The following is a 17,166-nucleotide window of genomic DNA, read 5'->3' as shown; positions in this document are numbered from 1 at the left end:
GATGTGAATTCCTGGCAATAAAAAAATTTTGAGGGTGGGGGGTTTGGAGACATGGCCAGACTGTCTCCAGACTGACTGTCTGTGACTCCAGATCCAGGCAACACCCTCACACAAACACAAATGCAGATAAAACACCAATGCACATGGAGTAAAAATAAATTTAAAATTTCCCCATTTTTGGAGTAGGGTTCTAAAATATATCCTAGGCTAGCCTCAAACTATCCTCCTGTTTCAACCTCCATCATGCTGAGATTACCGATGCTCACCATGCTCAGTCAAAATCCTTTGGTTCATGGATTCCCAGGCACGGTGCCTCATGCCTATAATCCCAACACTTGGGAGATTGAGACTTGAGGATCAAGAGTTTGGGGCCTGGTTGGGCTAATAAAGGCTTGCGTATGCTTAGCATATTTAAGGCCTTGGGTACAGTCTTGAGCACCACAAAAAAGAATTTTCTTAAAAGAGCTATCTTTCCTACCAAATGAGACAGGATTCTATAGTGGTTTTCAGCAAGGATGATTCACCCTACAGTTTTCTGACATACACCTTTAATCACAGTAGTCTGAAGGCAGAAGCAGGTAGATCTCTGTGAGTTCAAGCCCAGCCTGGTCTATACAGTGAGTTCTAGGCCATCCAGGGCTACACACTGAGAGCTGGTTTCACCAACCCCTCCCCTCCAATCCTCCACAACAAAATAAAGTCCTCCATTCAGCAGCATGATATTGCATAACCTGGGGATGATAAGCAAAAGTTATGAATAGCCACAGTGCTGGTTTATTGCTAGTTTTCATTGGTGCAGTTTCCAGTCTCTTCTGAGAATTATTATTAGTTACATTAGTTGACACCCAGAACTCTTAACCTCATCTCTCCAGTTCAATTCCTAGAACTCTAAAACAAGACTGCTCTCTAAACACATCACCATATATAACAGTGCGATAGATATATTTTGCTGTGAATGATTAAAAACAGCAGGAGACAAACACAATAGCTTGTTCAGGAAAGAAATTCTTCCAGGTGGTAAATACAAAAGCAATACGAGCAAGGATAAAGAAAGGCATCGATTTCAGAGAACTAAGGTGTATGAGATCAAGAACATGGTATGGTTAAGAATAAGTTCCGTGAAATTTAAGGAAAACTAAACCCAAATGCTTTACATGAAAGACAGTTATGACTGGGCTGGAGAGTGGGCTTACGGTTAAGAGCACTTGATTCTCTTGCCTAGGACCCAGTGTCAGTTCCCAGCACCCACAGTGTGTGATTTACAATACCTATAACTCCACTCCCAGGGGTGCTGACACTTTAAGCATACCTGAATACACAAGCTGCAGAGACAGGCAAAATACCTATACACATAAAAATATAATGGTTTATCTTAGGTTCCACATGAGAAAATGGGGCTTCTATCTCGTTTCTGCCTCATCATCATCCTGTCTGGTTCTCCCTTCCATGGTGCCCTCCCTTCACACACCACCACCACCTATTTTCCTGACAGGAAAGAAAATGTGGTAATTGTCTAACTCTGACTTAACTGTTTTCCTGCAAATGACACAATTAAAAACTCCACTGTGCAAATAAACCACCTTTTCTTTACTAATTCATCCCCCATTCACTTGTTAATGAGCACCTAGGTAATTTATATCTAGAACCTATTAAGAAATAAATTGTTATGTGTTGTTAATATGCTAATAAAATTATAAAATCGCCAAACAAGAAATACAAACATTGAACAAATAATTGATAACCCTGTATCAAAAATTTAAAACAAATTTTATTTTATGTGTATGGGTATTTTGCCTTCATGTACAACTCTGTACCACATGTATGCCTGGTGTGTTTGAAGGCCAGAATTTGTAGGCCAGAATGGGACATCAGATTCTCTGGCACAGTAGTTGCAGATGGTTGTGAGCTAACATATGAGTGCTTGGAATTGAACATGTGTCTTCTAGAAGAGCCGTCAGTGTTCTTACCAACTGAGCCATCTCTTGCTAGCTTATAAAATAGTTCAAAACTAGTGAGCTTTTAAGTGTGTTTAAGGAAACAGTATAAGATGTATTCTGTAGATGAAGATATCAGTCTATAGGCAAATCAGGCAGGCTTCCACATGAAAACAATTCCTCTTGTTATTTGATACAATCTATAAATTTTATACCAACGTATTTATTATAAAATAATTCCCAAGAGTGTTTTAACAGTACAACTTTTATTAAAAAAATAACATCAAAACTGTTCAGAAAAAATTATATTCAATGTAAACAAAATAAACAAACACCAAAATAAAAAAATATACATCTCTATATATATGTGGGCAAGAAACAAGAGCATTTTTTGGTCCCGATATTTTTGAATATATTATTTTTATGTAAAAGAATTACATCAATGGCTAAGAAGATAACTAAGTGAATAGCAATTTAACTTAAAACTTGTTTCAAGATCTGTAAGGGGAATTTTGTTCTTTGTCTTTGAATTCCCGACCCCTAAGTTGTTAATGATAGTCTCAAGATAGACAGAGTATGTATTAGTATCTAATGAGCTGAACAAGTACCACACATGCCTTTAAATCCAATACTTGGGGGGGTTGAGGCAGGTGGAAATTTATGAGGCCAAGGTCAGCCTCATCTATATAGTAGAGATCCTGTCTCAAAAAAAAAAAAAAAAAAAAAAAGAAAAGAAAAAAAAGAAAAATACCAATATGTAGCTGCATGAAAATTTTAGAAAAATTTAAAGAAATTTTCTTGACATTTTAACAAACACAGAACAAAATTACGAAAGTAGACATACAAAGTAGACATCAATAAATTTGGTGAATGACAAAAATCAAGAATTTAAGTACTAGCACTACTGAAAACTCTTGGAATACTGGCTCAAACTTGAAATGGCAACATAAGTAACTTACTTTGGAGCTAGAACTTCACAAAGTTTGCTTTTCCAAGAACATGAAAGTAAGATTACTTATCTTCACTCCCTACACAGATTTTCACACACCTCAGACTGCATTCATGCTTGGAGGGAGACTAAGGGACTGCAGCTAAAGTGATAAACTTGAATTTGGATGTTAAAGCACCGACTTGATGGGCTTTCATGACTAGAGTCAATTCATAACCCTAAACTTAAGAACCAAAGCCCCCAGTGGGAAGTTGTGCTCAATTTTGTAGTCCTTGAAGTCATTGATGGCCAAAATCGACAAAGCCAATCAGGTAGAAAGGAACTCTGCCTAAGAACTGATAAATTCCCAAGGCCACAAACTGAAATGGGTGTCACAGTCAAACAATTCACATTCCTTGGAAAGACATAACAGGCATCAGTTGTGTCCAACGAAGGGGGACACTGTCCAGGAGTACACTGGACATTTTTTGAAATTTCTGTGTTGCTTCTGCATCTGAAAAATAGGAAAAATAGAACAATGACAGGCCAAGAATGAAGAAAAACCCAGCTATCTGACCAGCAAGACTTAAAAGAAATTAAGAAGCAGACAAAACAGACAAAAATAGAACAGCTATACTATTTGATATGTAGTATTGTCAAGGCAAGTACAGCAGACAGAAACACAAATTATGTGAAGGGAAGAAAGGAAAGACTATAGCAACTAAAGTTCTTTTTCCAGAGCCAACTGGAGAAGAAAAGTACATGTTAAGATATGTTAACCTGACACAAAGATAAGGTGGAATAGAAATCCACTGCCATCTGAAAGCTGAAAAGAGCTGAATAATGAGGGCTAGTGTTGTGGGTTTTAATTGCCTTCATGAAAACATTTCAGAGCTTTGAACTTAGGAAACTGGATTTGTAAAAGCAAACACTGCAGAACTTTGAACTTAGGAAATTCCAACTTGTCTTGCACCAGGTTGCACGAGCTCCATAGAGCAGGAATCTATTTCAACAAGCCGCTTTAAAACAAAAACAAAAACAAAATACTTTAATATTTTTCATTTCTATGAACAATATATTTAAAAATTGCAACAGCACTAAAATCTATCAAAGTGAATTGTGCTGAATGAAAATTAAACTTACTCAGAAGTGGATTCAGAAGTTGACATTCTTTCAGGAACTGAAATCAGAGAAGGCTTTATGTTTACAAATGTAATACACAAAGAATGAGTATCAATTTAATTTGTAAGAGCTCACACTGTAACAGATTCAAACTACTGGCTTATACATCATGAATTCAAAGTAACAGACACACATACATACCATTTTCTATCACAACTTGGCAAGTATGTGTTTTACGTTGATTTAAGTGCTTAGCCATACGGTCTAAGCCAGCAGTCTCAGCTAGGAAGTCACATTTAAGGCACACTAGAGTGATGCCCCTATGAAAAGAGAGAAGACTAATAAGACAGATTATATGTGGCAATCCATACATAAATTCAGTAATTGTTTTTCTATGTAATAACTCTTGATTTCTATTTTATGTGCTATTACTGTCATTTCCCAGTTTTGTTATAAATCTAAATCTATAAATCCATATCTAAAAAAATCTAAATCTATAAATCTATATCTAAAATGTTTCTCAAAGGCTTAGGTTGTAGGCAGTATTTGCCTTGCATGTGTTAGGCCCTAGATTTGATTAATGGCCCTAAAAAGAAAAAAATTCTCAAGAAATTGGCTTAGCCATAGCTACATTATGCTATCATTCAGTGCTTTATAAACTGCACATGTTCAACTTGATTTTGCTAAAAGATTGGCATCCAGAGACCCAAAGCAGTCTTGGATCCACTAGCAACTTGTAGAAGTCACAGAGATTCCATGCTTTGGCTTATCTGATAAACAAGAAAATAACACTCATTCAAAAATATTGAGGCTGAAGACCTTGCTTATTTCTTGCATGTCTTCATATTATTACAGGTGTATATACACTTGAACAAAACACAGCATTATTTTTTTCACACAAAATTGAACAAAAGATCTCTAAATAAGAAATATAAATAGTCAAGAGGTGTGAAAAAGATTTCAAAAGTATTAGTCATCAAAGAAATATAAATAAATATCACAGTGAAGTATCATTTCATTCAAGTCTGAATGGCTTGTATCAATATACAAAACATAACACATGCTGGTGAAGATAATGGAGAAAGATCACTTCTATATAGTGTTATTAGAAGTGTACATTTGTAATAGTATGAAAAACAGAATGAAGTCTCTTGAACAAACTAAAACTAAGCCCTAGGACATTCTCTGCACATCACATTATTAGACATTTTGGAAACAACAGCAAACAAAACAGTACAGTTTATGAAGCATATAATCTAGTGTATTTAAGTCTGAATAAAGTGAGAAGGGATGAGATTTTAAATTTAGTCATTTATATAAGTATTAGTTTAATAATAAAGCATATACACAGTCATTTATATAAGTATTAGTTTAATAATAAAGCATATACACACTTGACATTTTACTTGTGTTTTGTTTGCTTTGAGACAGGGCCTTACTATTAGCCCTAGTGGGATCTTGAACTCAGGACGCTCCTGCCACCACAACTAGTTTCATCATATAAAACACTTTACATTTATTTACAATTCTAAAACCCGGTAGTATACCTTATGCTGACTTTTTTCTCTGCAGCTCTGGTCTTAACATCCTGTTTTATATTTAAGAGTAGGTGTTATATATATAAAAGTGTCCTTGACCAACAAAATCATGTATTCCTCCCCAAACTACCCTTTATTATTTGTTTCTCTTATGATGCCATTTCCTTGCTTCTGAGTTTCAAATTAAAACAACACCTCAACATTTCAAATATCATTTACACTGTACTAAACTGAGAGTTTTACACCTATCTCTCCTATACAACCCCTAGAAAATAGATGTTATAATGACTGCTTTTCTAAAGAGGATGGGGTCAGGTTTAGTAACTTAGCTAAGGCTACCCCCATGTTTGAAACTTAGGCCTTTGATTCCAGAACCCATTTTCTGTTCTTTTTTTCCCCCAATAGCCCATAGCTTTGTTGTAAGGTTTTATGCATTTTTTTAAACTAATGGGCTTCTTTTTTAAAGAATAATAATTTATTTTTATGTTCATTGATGGTTTGTCTGCATGTATATCTGTGGAAGGTTGTCAGATCCCCTGGAATTGGAGTTACAGACAATTTTTAAGTGCCATTTGGGTGCTGGACAATTATACAGGTCCTCTAGAAGAGTGGCCAGTACTCGTAACCACTGAGACATCAGACTAGCCATTCTGTTCTTTCTTTTGGGTTTAAAAAAAAGGTTTATCATTTTTTGTTTGAGTGTTCTTTTTTTCCTCCAAGACAGGGTTTCTCTGGTGTTTTGAAACCTGTCTTGGCACTCATTCTGTAGCTAGGCTGGCTTCAAACTCACAGAGATCCACCTGCCTCTGCATCCAGCATGCTAGTATTAAAGGTGTGCATGAGTGTTTTGAATACATGTATGTATGCATAACACATGCATGCTTGGTGCCCATGGAAATTGTAACTAAGATGCCCCTGAAACTTAGAATTATGTATGGTTGTAAGCTACCATGTATAGGTGCTAGGAACTGAACCTAGATTCACTGCTAGAGCAACAAGTGCTTTTAACAACTTCTCCATCTCTCTAGTCTCAGCCCAATCAATCAATTGCTAAATAACAACCTTAACTACTCTGTGTTTTATGTAGCTACAACTCACCATGTATATTGCTCCAAATTAATCTTTCCTCAATACTCTTGATTCTATTCAAAGCACCTGTTCTGACTTTCTCAATGTCTTTCAAAGTAAAATTAATTAATTCCTTAAAACTGTTTTTTTAATTAAAAATATGTCTCTAAGCTCAAACTTATTTTGCCATATGTTGATTTAATACATGAACTTTGTTCTCCATTCAAACTGCATTACTATTTACTCAATGTGACTCAGAAGTACATGTATACTTTCTCCTTTTTATTTCTACACTTCATGTTTTCTTCTTCCTGCATCTTTTACATAGAACCTTTTTCTCCTCTGAAATGAGTAATTCTCACTGTATTTATGACAATTTTCCTGATATTACTGTATTTACTTATGTTCACTTCTTTATATCCTCCCCATAAATTGTACATTGGTTTGAGACAGTGCTTTACTGGCTGTCCTTGAATTCACAAGAGATCCACCTGGCTATGCTTCCCGAGTACTGGGATGAAAGGCATGTACTACAATACTCAGCTAAATTATACCTTCTAGAAAATTGGTAACAAGCCATCTTCATCATTGATAACTTTGTGGTACACATGATAGATGACAATTCAGTGGGTGGTGGTGGTGCATCCCTTTAGTCCCAGCACCCAGGAGGCAAAGGCAGGTGGATCTCTGTGAGTTTGAGACCAGCCTGGTCTACAAGAGCTAATTCCAGGACAGCCTCCAAAGTCACAGAGAAACCCTGTCTCAAATCCCCCTCCAGCAAAAAAAAAGAATGAACAGTTCAACATAAAATAGTATTTTAAAAATCCGTTTTCTATTACTTAAGAAATATATTCAGTAAAGGTACTATCTAATATACTTCTTTTTCTAATTCCTTAAATCAATCATGTTTTAAAAATATATTTTTTTGAGACAGGGTTTCTCTGTGTGGCTTTTGGAGCCTGTCCTGACACTTGCTCTAAAGACCAGGCTGGCCTTGAACTCATAGAGATTCGCCTGCCTCTGACTCTTGAGTGCTGGGATTAAGGAAATGTGGCACTACCGCCTGTCAAAAATAATATTTATTATTATTATTAATTGTTGTTACTTTGAGATAGGTAACAGGCTGGCTTGGAGCTTGCTATGTAGATCAGGCTGGCCTTGAGCTCACCATTATCCTGTCAGTCTCCCTAGTGCTGGGGTCATAGGCACGCTTCTGCAAGTGTGCGCATATATATATATATATATATATATATATATATATATATATATATATATGCTTTCAATATGATAAGCCTGACATGGGTGCTAGGAATTAAACTCTCATCATCTGTAAGAGCAGCAAGTACACTTAACCCATGATTCACCTCTCCAGCTTGATGTATGTGTATCTATGTATTTACTAAATGGCATGAAACTTTCTTTTATGAGCTACTGACCTAATATCATTGATACATATTTTTAATACATATTCTAACTTAACTGTTTATTATGTATGTGCTAGGCACAATTCAATGTCTGACAACATAAGTGGGATAACAAAAAAAAAAAAGAAAATGTAGTAAAAAAAAAAAACTATCAGAAGAATGTGAAAAAAATCCCACAATACGTAGTTGATTCTGAACAAAAGCAGAATCAATACCTTTTGAAACAGTGACCAAACATTCTTTGTGTATACAAGAAAGTTGTATACTTTCTTTTCCATAAAGAGTAAGAGTGACAGATGGCTCATCCATAGGAGCCAAGCTGAATTTTCAGAACATACATGGTGGTTCACAATCATCTGAAACTTCTGTCTCAGGGGATTCAGAGCTCTCTTCTGGCTTCCATAGGCACCAGACAAGCATGTGGCATGCAGACATAGGTACAGGCAAGACACCCATATACACATAATGAAGTACAGAATAAAGCTGAGATTTACAAACACTACATATTAATTTCAAATATTATAACATTTTAATAAACTTACTCCCAATCAAGTAATGCTAAAGAGACGTTTACTTTCATTTTACAATTCAGTATCTGGCCTCACTTAAACAGAGCTTAGTCATGATAGGATATTCCTTTCTTTGTTCTAAGAACATAACAAACATAATTCTTATCATATTCAGTGACAATCATTTAGATTTTTGAATTAGGTATCCCAACACCAGGTTAAAAAATTTAAGTACAACTATTTAATACAAAGAACAGAAAAGGATCAATTAATTACCTGAGAGTTCTTGAATGTCTCTTAAAAATATAAAACTGTTTACTTGGGTGGTCACTATGACAGCTGATAGACAAAAGACAAACAAGATTTTATTGAATAAATCATATTAATTTTATGGGCATATTTTCAAGTCTATGCTTAATTTCTTAATTTTGGAAAGAAGTTAATGACATAAATAATGAGATTATATTGATCCTGGTATGGTCCGAGGAAGGACCCATCCATTAATATATTAAAATCCTAACCCCTTCATCTCAATCAATGTAATGGCATTAGAAGAAACCATTTGGGAAGTAATTAGGTCATGAAAGCAGAATCCTTACACATAGGATTTGTGTCCCTTATAAAGAGACCAAAGAGAGCTAGCTTGTCCCTCAATTGTACAACATAGTGAGAAGGTGGTATGAGGACTGGGCTTTCCCCAGAATACTTGTTCTTGCTGACACCTGTTATTTTTTTCTCATTTAATTTCTTTCCTTTTCCTTCTTTCTCTTTCCTTCTTATTCTTTTTTTATAGACTTATTTTTTATGAGTGTTTTGGTTACATGTTTGACTGTGTACCACTTGCATGCCTGGTGCCCATGGAGGCCAGAAGAGACCATCGGATTCCCTGAAGTTGGAGTTATAGATAGTTGTGGACCACCATGTGGGTGTTGGGATTGACTCTAGTCCTCTGGAACAACAAGCAACAAGTGCTCTTAACCACAGAGTCATCTTTCCAGCTTAAAATAGATACTTAAAAAACAAAAAACACAAAACAAAACAAAACCCATGAGCTGAAATTAAAGATCTCTAAGTAGATCAGTCTAGCTCAAATTCACACAAGAACTGCCTACCTCTGTCTCCTGAGTGCTAGGATTGAATACATTTGTTACCACAACTAGCTTTTCCTGAACATTATTATACAAGATCACTGTTATTTTCAGTACATAGTAGGTCACTTTTAAGGATCCAGCCACATATTTTGATGACTCTGGCTTTTTTCTTCCCTTGGTGATCAGTCTGGCCTCCTGGTACTTTAGCTTTAGTCCTAGAACTTCATATATACTTTTGACTTACAAAATCCTGTTTCTGGCTACCGTAACATATTACCTCATATATAAAATATTTAATTACTTATTGACATAGCCCTTGGGGCCTTGATCTATCTATCTTTCTTGATCCATCTGCTTCTGTCTCAAGTGCTGGGATTATAGGCATTTAACAATTAAACCTGGATGGCAAGTTTTTTTTTTTTTTTTTTTTTTTTTTTTTTTTTGGTGCTAGGGATTGAACCTAGGGCTTTACATATGCTAGATAATGGTATATATACCAGGAAGTTACACCCCCGGCTCTGAAAGGTAATTTTGACTTACATGGTATATGTTCAACTTACCTCTTATGACTTGTAAAGGCTTTGTTACAGTTAGTGGTGTACTTGCAAAAATCACAATGCATATCTGCAGAAAAGTGGCTTGGAAAATCTTTTATTTTGGAACAGCACTCAATACATGTGTGAATTCCCTGGTGACATCTTATAGAGACAGAAAAAAGGATAAAAATATGTCATACAACAAAATAACAATTAATTGAAACAATGATATTTAAGATTATCAAAGTTATTTAAATTTTAAAAATTTGCTTTGAAACAATTAAGCTAAAAAGGAATGCAAAAATCTAACACATGTAAAATATTTTGAGAGTAGCCAAGCAATAATTGGTCTAAGTTGAGGCCAAAGCCATGAGAGGGAGTCCATCCAGACCCAACACTGACTGGAAGGCTAGGAACTGGAAGCTGGATGGCTTAGAGACCTAGGGCAAAACCAAACAAGAATGATGAATACAAAAGTCAATGAAATGATTCCTAAGGATATTCTGCTATATTCATAGATTGGAGTCTTGCCCAATCATCATTAGACAGGCTTCCTCTGGCAGCTGGTGGGAACAGATGCAGAGACCCACAGCCAGACATTAGGCTGTGGCTCAGGGAACCCTGCAGAAGAGGGGAGGGAGGATTATAGGAGCCTAAGGGCTTGAGGACACGAGAATACGGCTCACAGAATCAATTAAGTAGGGGCCATAGGGGCTCACAGAAACTGAAGCAGCAACCATTGACTCAGCCTGCATACATGCTGTGGTTCTTTAGCTTGGATTTTTTGTGGGACTCCTAACAGTGTGAGTGGGGACTCTCTCTGACTATTTTGTCTGCTCTTGGGAATCTTTTCCTCCTATAGGGTTGCCTCAACCAGCCTTCATATGAGGGCTTGTGTCTAGTCTTATTGCACCGTGTTATGCCATGTTTGGTTGATATCTCTGGGAAGCCTGTTGTTTTTTGAAGGGAAATGGAGAAGAGGCGAGGAGAGGGGAGAGACGTGGGAAGAGTGAAGGGAAACTGTGATCAGGATGTATTGTATTACAAAAGAATTTTAAAAAGAACATCAAATAGGTATTTACATTTTGAAAATTTGCTTTGAAGCAATAAGCTAAGTACAGATGTAAAAAGTTTTAACACATGTAAGTATTTCCCTAGAATAAAAAGGCTTAGTTAAACTGGGTGGTGATGGCACAGGGTTTTAATCCCTGAGCTGGGGAGGCAGAAGCAGGCAGATCTTAGGGAGTTTGAGGCCAGCCTGGTCCACAAAATGAGTTCCAGGACAGCCACACACACAAAAAAATCCTGTCTTGAAGAAAAGAAAAAAAGAAAGAAAAAGGCTAAGCTAAGCAATTTAATGCCATTAGGTAAAAATACAAAGTTTAAGAGTAGTGAGCCGGACATTGGTGGCTCAGGATTTTAATCTCAGCACTTAGGAGGCAGACACAGGTGGATTTCTGTGAGTTCGAGACCAGCCTGGTCTACAGAGCTAGTTCCAGGACATGACAGGCTCCAAAGCAATACAGAGAAACCCTGTCTCAAAAAACCAAAAAGATTACAATTACAGTATAAACATAGCAGTTCAAATTCTATTTAGTAGTTATAATAAAGTACCATTTAATTATCTGCTTATACTACATAATAAAAAATTGTCATGTAAGTGTTTACGAATGTTCTGTGACATGGTTAAGTTAGTATGAATGAATAGAGATAGTTACCTCAAGTTCTGCAAAGCTATACTCAATTTGTCTTTCCTGGTGCGGTGCTTCTTTTGCTTGCAGGAGGGCTTGACTTTGGATTTAGTTGCACTTGGACCTGGTTTACTTGTACTGGATTTAGATACTCTGGTTACAACTGTCTGAGTCTTACTTATCTTACTTTTACTTGCAAGCACTTTTGAGTTGGTTTTAGTAGTTGTACTTGTAGACTCTGAAGCTGAGACTTGAAGAGAAGTACTTGGAACAGGACTAGAAGGTGGGCTTGATGATCTTGATTGAGCAGATCCAAGAGAAGCTCGAATAGTAACCTATGAAAACAAAGGCAGGATGTATTTTTAGACCGGTAAAGTGGCATTAAAAATAACACCTGGTTGGGCAGTGGTGGCACATGCCTTTAATCCCAGCACTTGGGAGGGAGAGGCAGGCAGATCTCTGTGAGTTTGAAGCCAGTACTGTCTAAAGAGTGAGTTCCAGGACAGCCAAGGCAGACAAACCCTGTCTAAAAACAAAACAAAACCAACCAACCAGCCAAACGAAAATAGTAACCAATAACCAAAAAAACCCACCCAACCTAAAACCAAAAATCAAAAACCAACCCACTCCCCACACTCCCCAAGAGAACTGTGCTTGTGGACTAGAGAGATGGCTCAGAAGTTAAGAACATTGGCTGTCAGAGGTCCTGAGTTCAACTCCCAGCAACCATATAGTGGTTCACAACCATCTGTAATGACATCTGGTGCCCTCTTCTGGCCTGCAGGCAGAGTACTGTATAAACAATAAAGAAATAAATCTTACAAAACAAAAAACACTGCCCCGAAGGGCTCACATTTAGTTATCTAATATGTGTAAATGTGTTTGTATGTGGTTGCACACATGTGTATATGTGGAGGCCTGCAGTTTGAAATCAGGTGTCTTCTTCAATTGCTCTCTCCTTGAACACAGAGATTGCTGATTTGGCTAGTCTAAATAGCTGGTTTGTATTCGGAACCCCGTTTTTTCTTTCCACATTCTGGGACTACAATTGGACCACCAAGGCTACCCAGATGTTTTTATGTGTATGTTAGGGATCCAAAACTTCAGCTTTCCCATTTGTACAAATATTTTACATACTGAACCATCTCTCTAGCCTTAGTGCTCACATTTATGACCAAATGCTTTGTTTTTCAAGAGTGCCAAAACAATTCAAGAAACAACAGTTTTATCAACATTTAAACAGTGCTGTAAAAGCCAACATCCACATATAGATGGATGAATTAGAAACTTTACTTCATGTTAAACATAAAAAATTAACATACACCAAGGACTAAATCTCAAGTTTTAAATTATAAAATTCTAAGAAGAAAATATGGAAATAAAATCTCACACCATGAGGGTTAGTCAATGACTTCTACTTTTTTTTGAGATAGAGAGGGTCTCTCTATGTAGCACTGGCTGTTCTGGAACTTACTATATAGACCAGGCTGACTATTCACAGAGATCTACCACGCCTGCGGGCAATGACTTCTCTCTTTCTCTCTTTTTTCTTTTTGGTTTTGAGACAGTGTGTCTCTGTGGCTTTGGAGGCTGTCCTGGAAATAGCTTTTGTAGACCAGGCTGGTCTTGAACTCACAGAGATCCACCTGCCTCTGCCTCCCTCTGGAGTGCTAGGACTAAAGGTGTGCAACACCACTGCCCAGGTGGGTAATGACTTCTTAAATATGCCATCCAAAGCATAAGCAAACAACAAAATAGACAAGCAGGTATCTCTTCAAAGAAGATAGAAATATTAAATCAAATGCCACCAAGTGATGAATGAAAATATACATACAATGGAATATGTTCAGTCGTGAAAGGAATGAAGCATGCTTACAAGATAGATGAGCCTGGGAAACATTATCCCAAATAAAATAAATCCTCAAAGAATATATGACATATGTTTTTCTTTACATGGAATTTTCAAAATGGGAAAATTCATAAGGAAGAGATTTAAAGATTGTATGGAGTGGTGCTCAAATATAGTCACTGTTAATAGATATACTTTCTTTTAATGACAATGCAAATCGTCTAAAATTGTATAAGATATTTTTACAATTTTGAATGTTAATAAAACCACTTAAAATGAAAAAATGTCTGATACATGAATTATATTCTAAATAAGCTGTTACAAAGAGTCGGAATTCAAAAGGTCAAGTATCATTATTAAAATAGTAAACATATGGTGCAATTAGATATATTTTCCATTTATTATATTCTTTGAAGTTTATTTTGTGTGTGTGCATACTTGGTGCACATGTAGATGTCAAAGAATAACTCAGGAATTGATTCTCTCTTTTTTATGTTTATATGGGTTCTATGAATTGAAATCAGGTAATCAGACTTGCATTGTGGGGTGGCAAGTGTCTCTACTCATTGCCCGAGTTTCTGATTAAATGGTCTTACCAGTTAAATGGAATTTAGTTAGATGTTTATTTGCCAATGAAATATCATAGCTTTAATTTGGTAACATTTACACAGATATTAATGGATACTTACAAGTTAGTATAAACTATATGAGTATCTAAAGAATGCATTTTTCTGGTCCCTTTCCTGTGACTACAAGTATAAATACCAATTAAGTCTCTTTATCTCACTTTCCTGTCTTGTTGTATCTCTGGATAAATTAGAAGTTATAAAAAAAAGGACCTGGCTATTATTGATATTATTACTATCACTGTATTATAATATGGAAAATATGAGAGGCTGAAATGTTCACATTAATATTCTGTACGTCTAGTCTCAACATGGGACAAATGGGTTGCAAGAAGTTATACTGGAAGGCTTTCTTTTCTTACTCTAGATGTTCAAGGTAATTGCTCTGTATTATTTTAGGTAATTTGATTTTAGGTAATTCCAATAGCAGATATATTCACAAAAGTATGTGCTAAAAGCCAAACATGAAAGCTTGGGGATAATTTCATTTTGGATTATCCATCCATCTGCTGGACCACATATTTAGGAGCAGACTTTATGTAAAGAAGCCAAAGAAAAAATATGGCAAACACAGAAAACTAAATTTATAGTCAAATGCATGCTTATTCACTAAAAACAGTAATGTTATCCAGGAAAAGAACCTGTTTGTCTGTATGTAGATTCAGTAACATCAACTTCAACACATCCATGACACTCAAGGCACTATGATAGATGCTTGGAACAAAAAGACAAATTAAACGTGACTCCCGGTCACAAATGCTTTGTAGTCTAGCAGTAGAAGCATGTAATAGATTAAAAAACAGCCTATAGAATACTAAAACAACTTAGTGACTCAGCCTACAATGACTCTACAAAGGAATGTCACTTCAACAAGGCACCTGTCAATCAACTCAAACAACAATAAAAAAAAAAGTTTTACTTTTCAAGCATAAGAATAATGAAACCTGGCTGAAGAGATAAAAGGCTCAGTTGTTAAGAACACTTGAAGCCCTTGGTTTCCAGAATCCATGTAGGGGTAGTAGCTCATAACCACTTGTAACCCATGGTATCTTACACCCTTCTCTGACTTCTACAGGTACACACACACACACACACACACACACACACACACACACACACCCATAAAACAAAGAACCTTTAACTTTAGTTCTTAATACATAGGGAACACACAAATTAAAAAGAGTAATAAAATCTTAACTTTAGTTCTTAATACAAGTAGATAATCTTTACATTACATTCAACAGATAAGACCAGACAGGGTTTTCTTTTTTCCTCCCTTCCTCCCTCCCTCTCTCTGTTCTTTGAGACAGAGTCATGTAGCTCTGACTGTGCTGGAACTCACGATGTAGATCAGGCTACCTCTGAATTCAGAGATCCACCTGCCTCTGCCTACTGTATGCTAGGATTAAAAGCATGCACCACCACCATATGCAGCCCAAGAGTTTATTAAACAAAATGTTAAAGTACAATATATTTAATACTCACTTTTGTTCCAGGAGGCAATCCTTCTAGTTCTTTTGGCTTTATAAATGTACGATGCTCTAACTTATGATTGGCTTTCTCCTTGGAGGTCAAAAATTGTAGTCTGCATTTTGGGCAACGATGGATTCCTTTATTCTGTTTATAAAAATTATTAGAAATGATATTAAAATATTTTCTTTTATGAGAAAGGTTCTCACTACACAGCCCCAGCTGCCCTTGAAAGTTCTGTATGTGGTAGACTTTGTTGGTCATTTGTGATCCTCCTGTTTCAGTCTCTAAAGTGCTACGATTATAGGTATGCACTACATTCTAGAGAAACTAACAACTACCAACCACAAACACTGAGGCCTGAAATTTCTTTTTGACTAACATCTTTATAACTTTAAAAATGGACTACTTTGCCACATCCTATCATAGATAATTTTACCATCTTCCATCATAAATGCCATAATGTTTTTTCTTTTTGGTGTTGGGGATCATACTCAGGCCCTTATGCTAACACTGGGCTAAGTGGCACCCTTCATTCATTAATTTGTTTATTTGTTTTTGAAGTATTGGTGATGAAGTCTAGGATTTCGGGTAGACTATGAAAATGCTTTATTCCATTTTATAAAATGCATATGAATTTCAAAAGTATTTGCTATGATGTAAAGCACCCAACATGAAATTATATTAATTAGAATCTACTGGGAAAAACTCTACATCTATTAGGGTGTAAAAGCACTTTTCATTACAAATTTGATGTATTCAAACATGCAAGATTACAAGATTGAATTGAACTGAATTTTACTTTTAGCCTTAGAAAAAATAAATTGTTCATTACTATCTTCATTTGTTGGTAAAAACAAAATTAACTTTTAAGACCAAAAAGTCTACCTAGGAGTAGGAGTAGTGGCGCATAGTTTTAATTACAGCTATCTGAAGGCAGTGGCAGGTGGATCTATCTCTGAGAGTTCAGGGTCAGGCTGGTCTCCATAGCAAGTTCCAGGCCAGCCAGGGCTACACCGTGAGACCCTGTCTCAAACAAACAAACAAACAAACAAACAAACAAACAAACAAACACACACACACCTACCAACCAAACACAAACAAAAGACGGAAAAAAATACCCAACTAGAAACTCTGAAGTTATGTAATGTAAATACTTCTTAATGGCAGTTCTATCCAACAGAAGTTTCTATAGTTACATTATCCATTGTGAAAACTGCTACTTAAAAAGGATGAGAAGTGCAACGGAGAAGTAATTTTGTAATTTTATTTTTTGGAGGTCTAAACTTAGACACACATCATTAGGTGCTATGAGGATGGCTGCATCACATGCACATGGAAGCATAAAAGAACTCTTTCCAATTTACTGTTTGATAACCC

The 17,166-nt window shown here is 36.1% G+C and overlaps 1 protein-coding gene across 1 annotated transcript in view; it reads right to left on the bottom strand.

Annotated features, from left to right (window-relative positions):
- Positions 1-3,153: 3,153 nt before the first annotated feature.
- Positions 3,154-17,166, bottom strand: part of Znf280c (zinc finger protein 280C) — a 45,757-nt gene continuing 31,744 nt past the window's right edge. The window contains exons 11-17 of the mRNA XM_051178972.1: positions 15,802-15,933; positions 11,869-12,176; positions 10,175-10,312; positions 8,800-8,862; positions 4,186-4,304; positions 4,006-4,042; positions 3,154-3,881 (exon numbers count right to left, since the gene is read on the bottom strand). Of these exons, the coding sequence (XP_051034929.1) occupies positions 3,866-3,881; positions 4,006-4,042; positions 4,186-4,304; positions 8,800-8,862; positions 10,175-10,312; positions 11,869-12,176; positions 15,802-15,933 (813 nt within the window). The 3' untranslated portion in view covers positions 3,154-3,865. The remainder of the gene's footprint in view (positions 3,882-4,005; positions 4,043-4,185; positions 4,305-8,799; positions 8,863-10,174; positions 10,313-11,868; positions 12,177-15,801; positions 15,934-17,166) is intronic.

This window comes from Phodopus roborovskii, unplaced genomic scaffold, assembly GCF_943737965.1.
Source record: "Phodopus roborovskii unplaced genomic scaffold, PHOROB, whole genome shotgun sequence".
Taxonomy (NCBI): domain Eukaryota; kingdom Metazoa; phylum Chordata; class Mammalia; order Rodentia; family Cricetidae; genus Phodopus; species Phodopus roborovskii.
The sequence above is the reverse complement of the archived record's forward strand: the minus strand, read 5'-3'. Positions and strand labels throughout refer to the sequence as shown.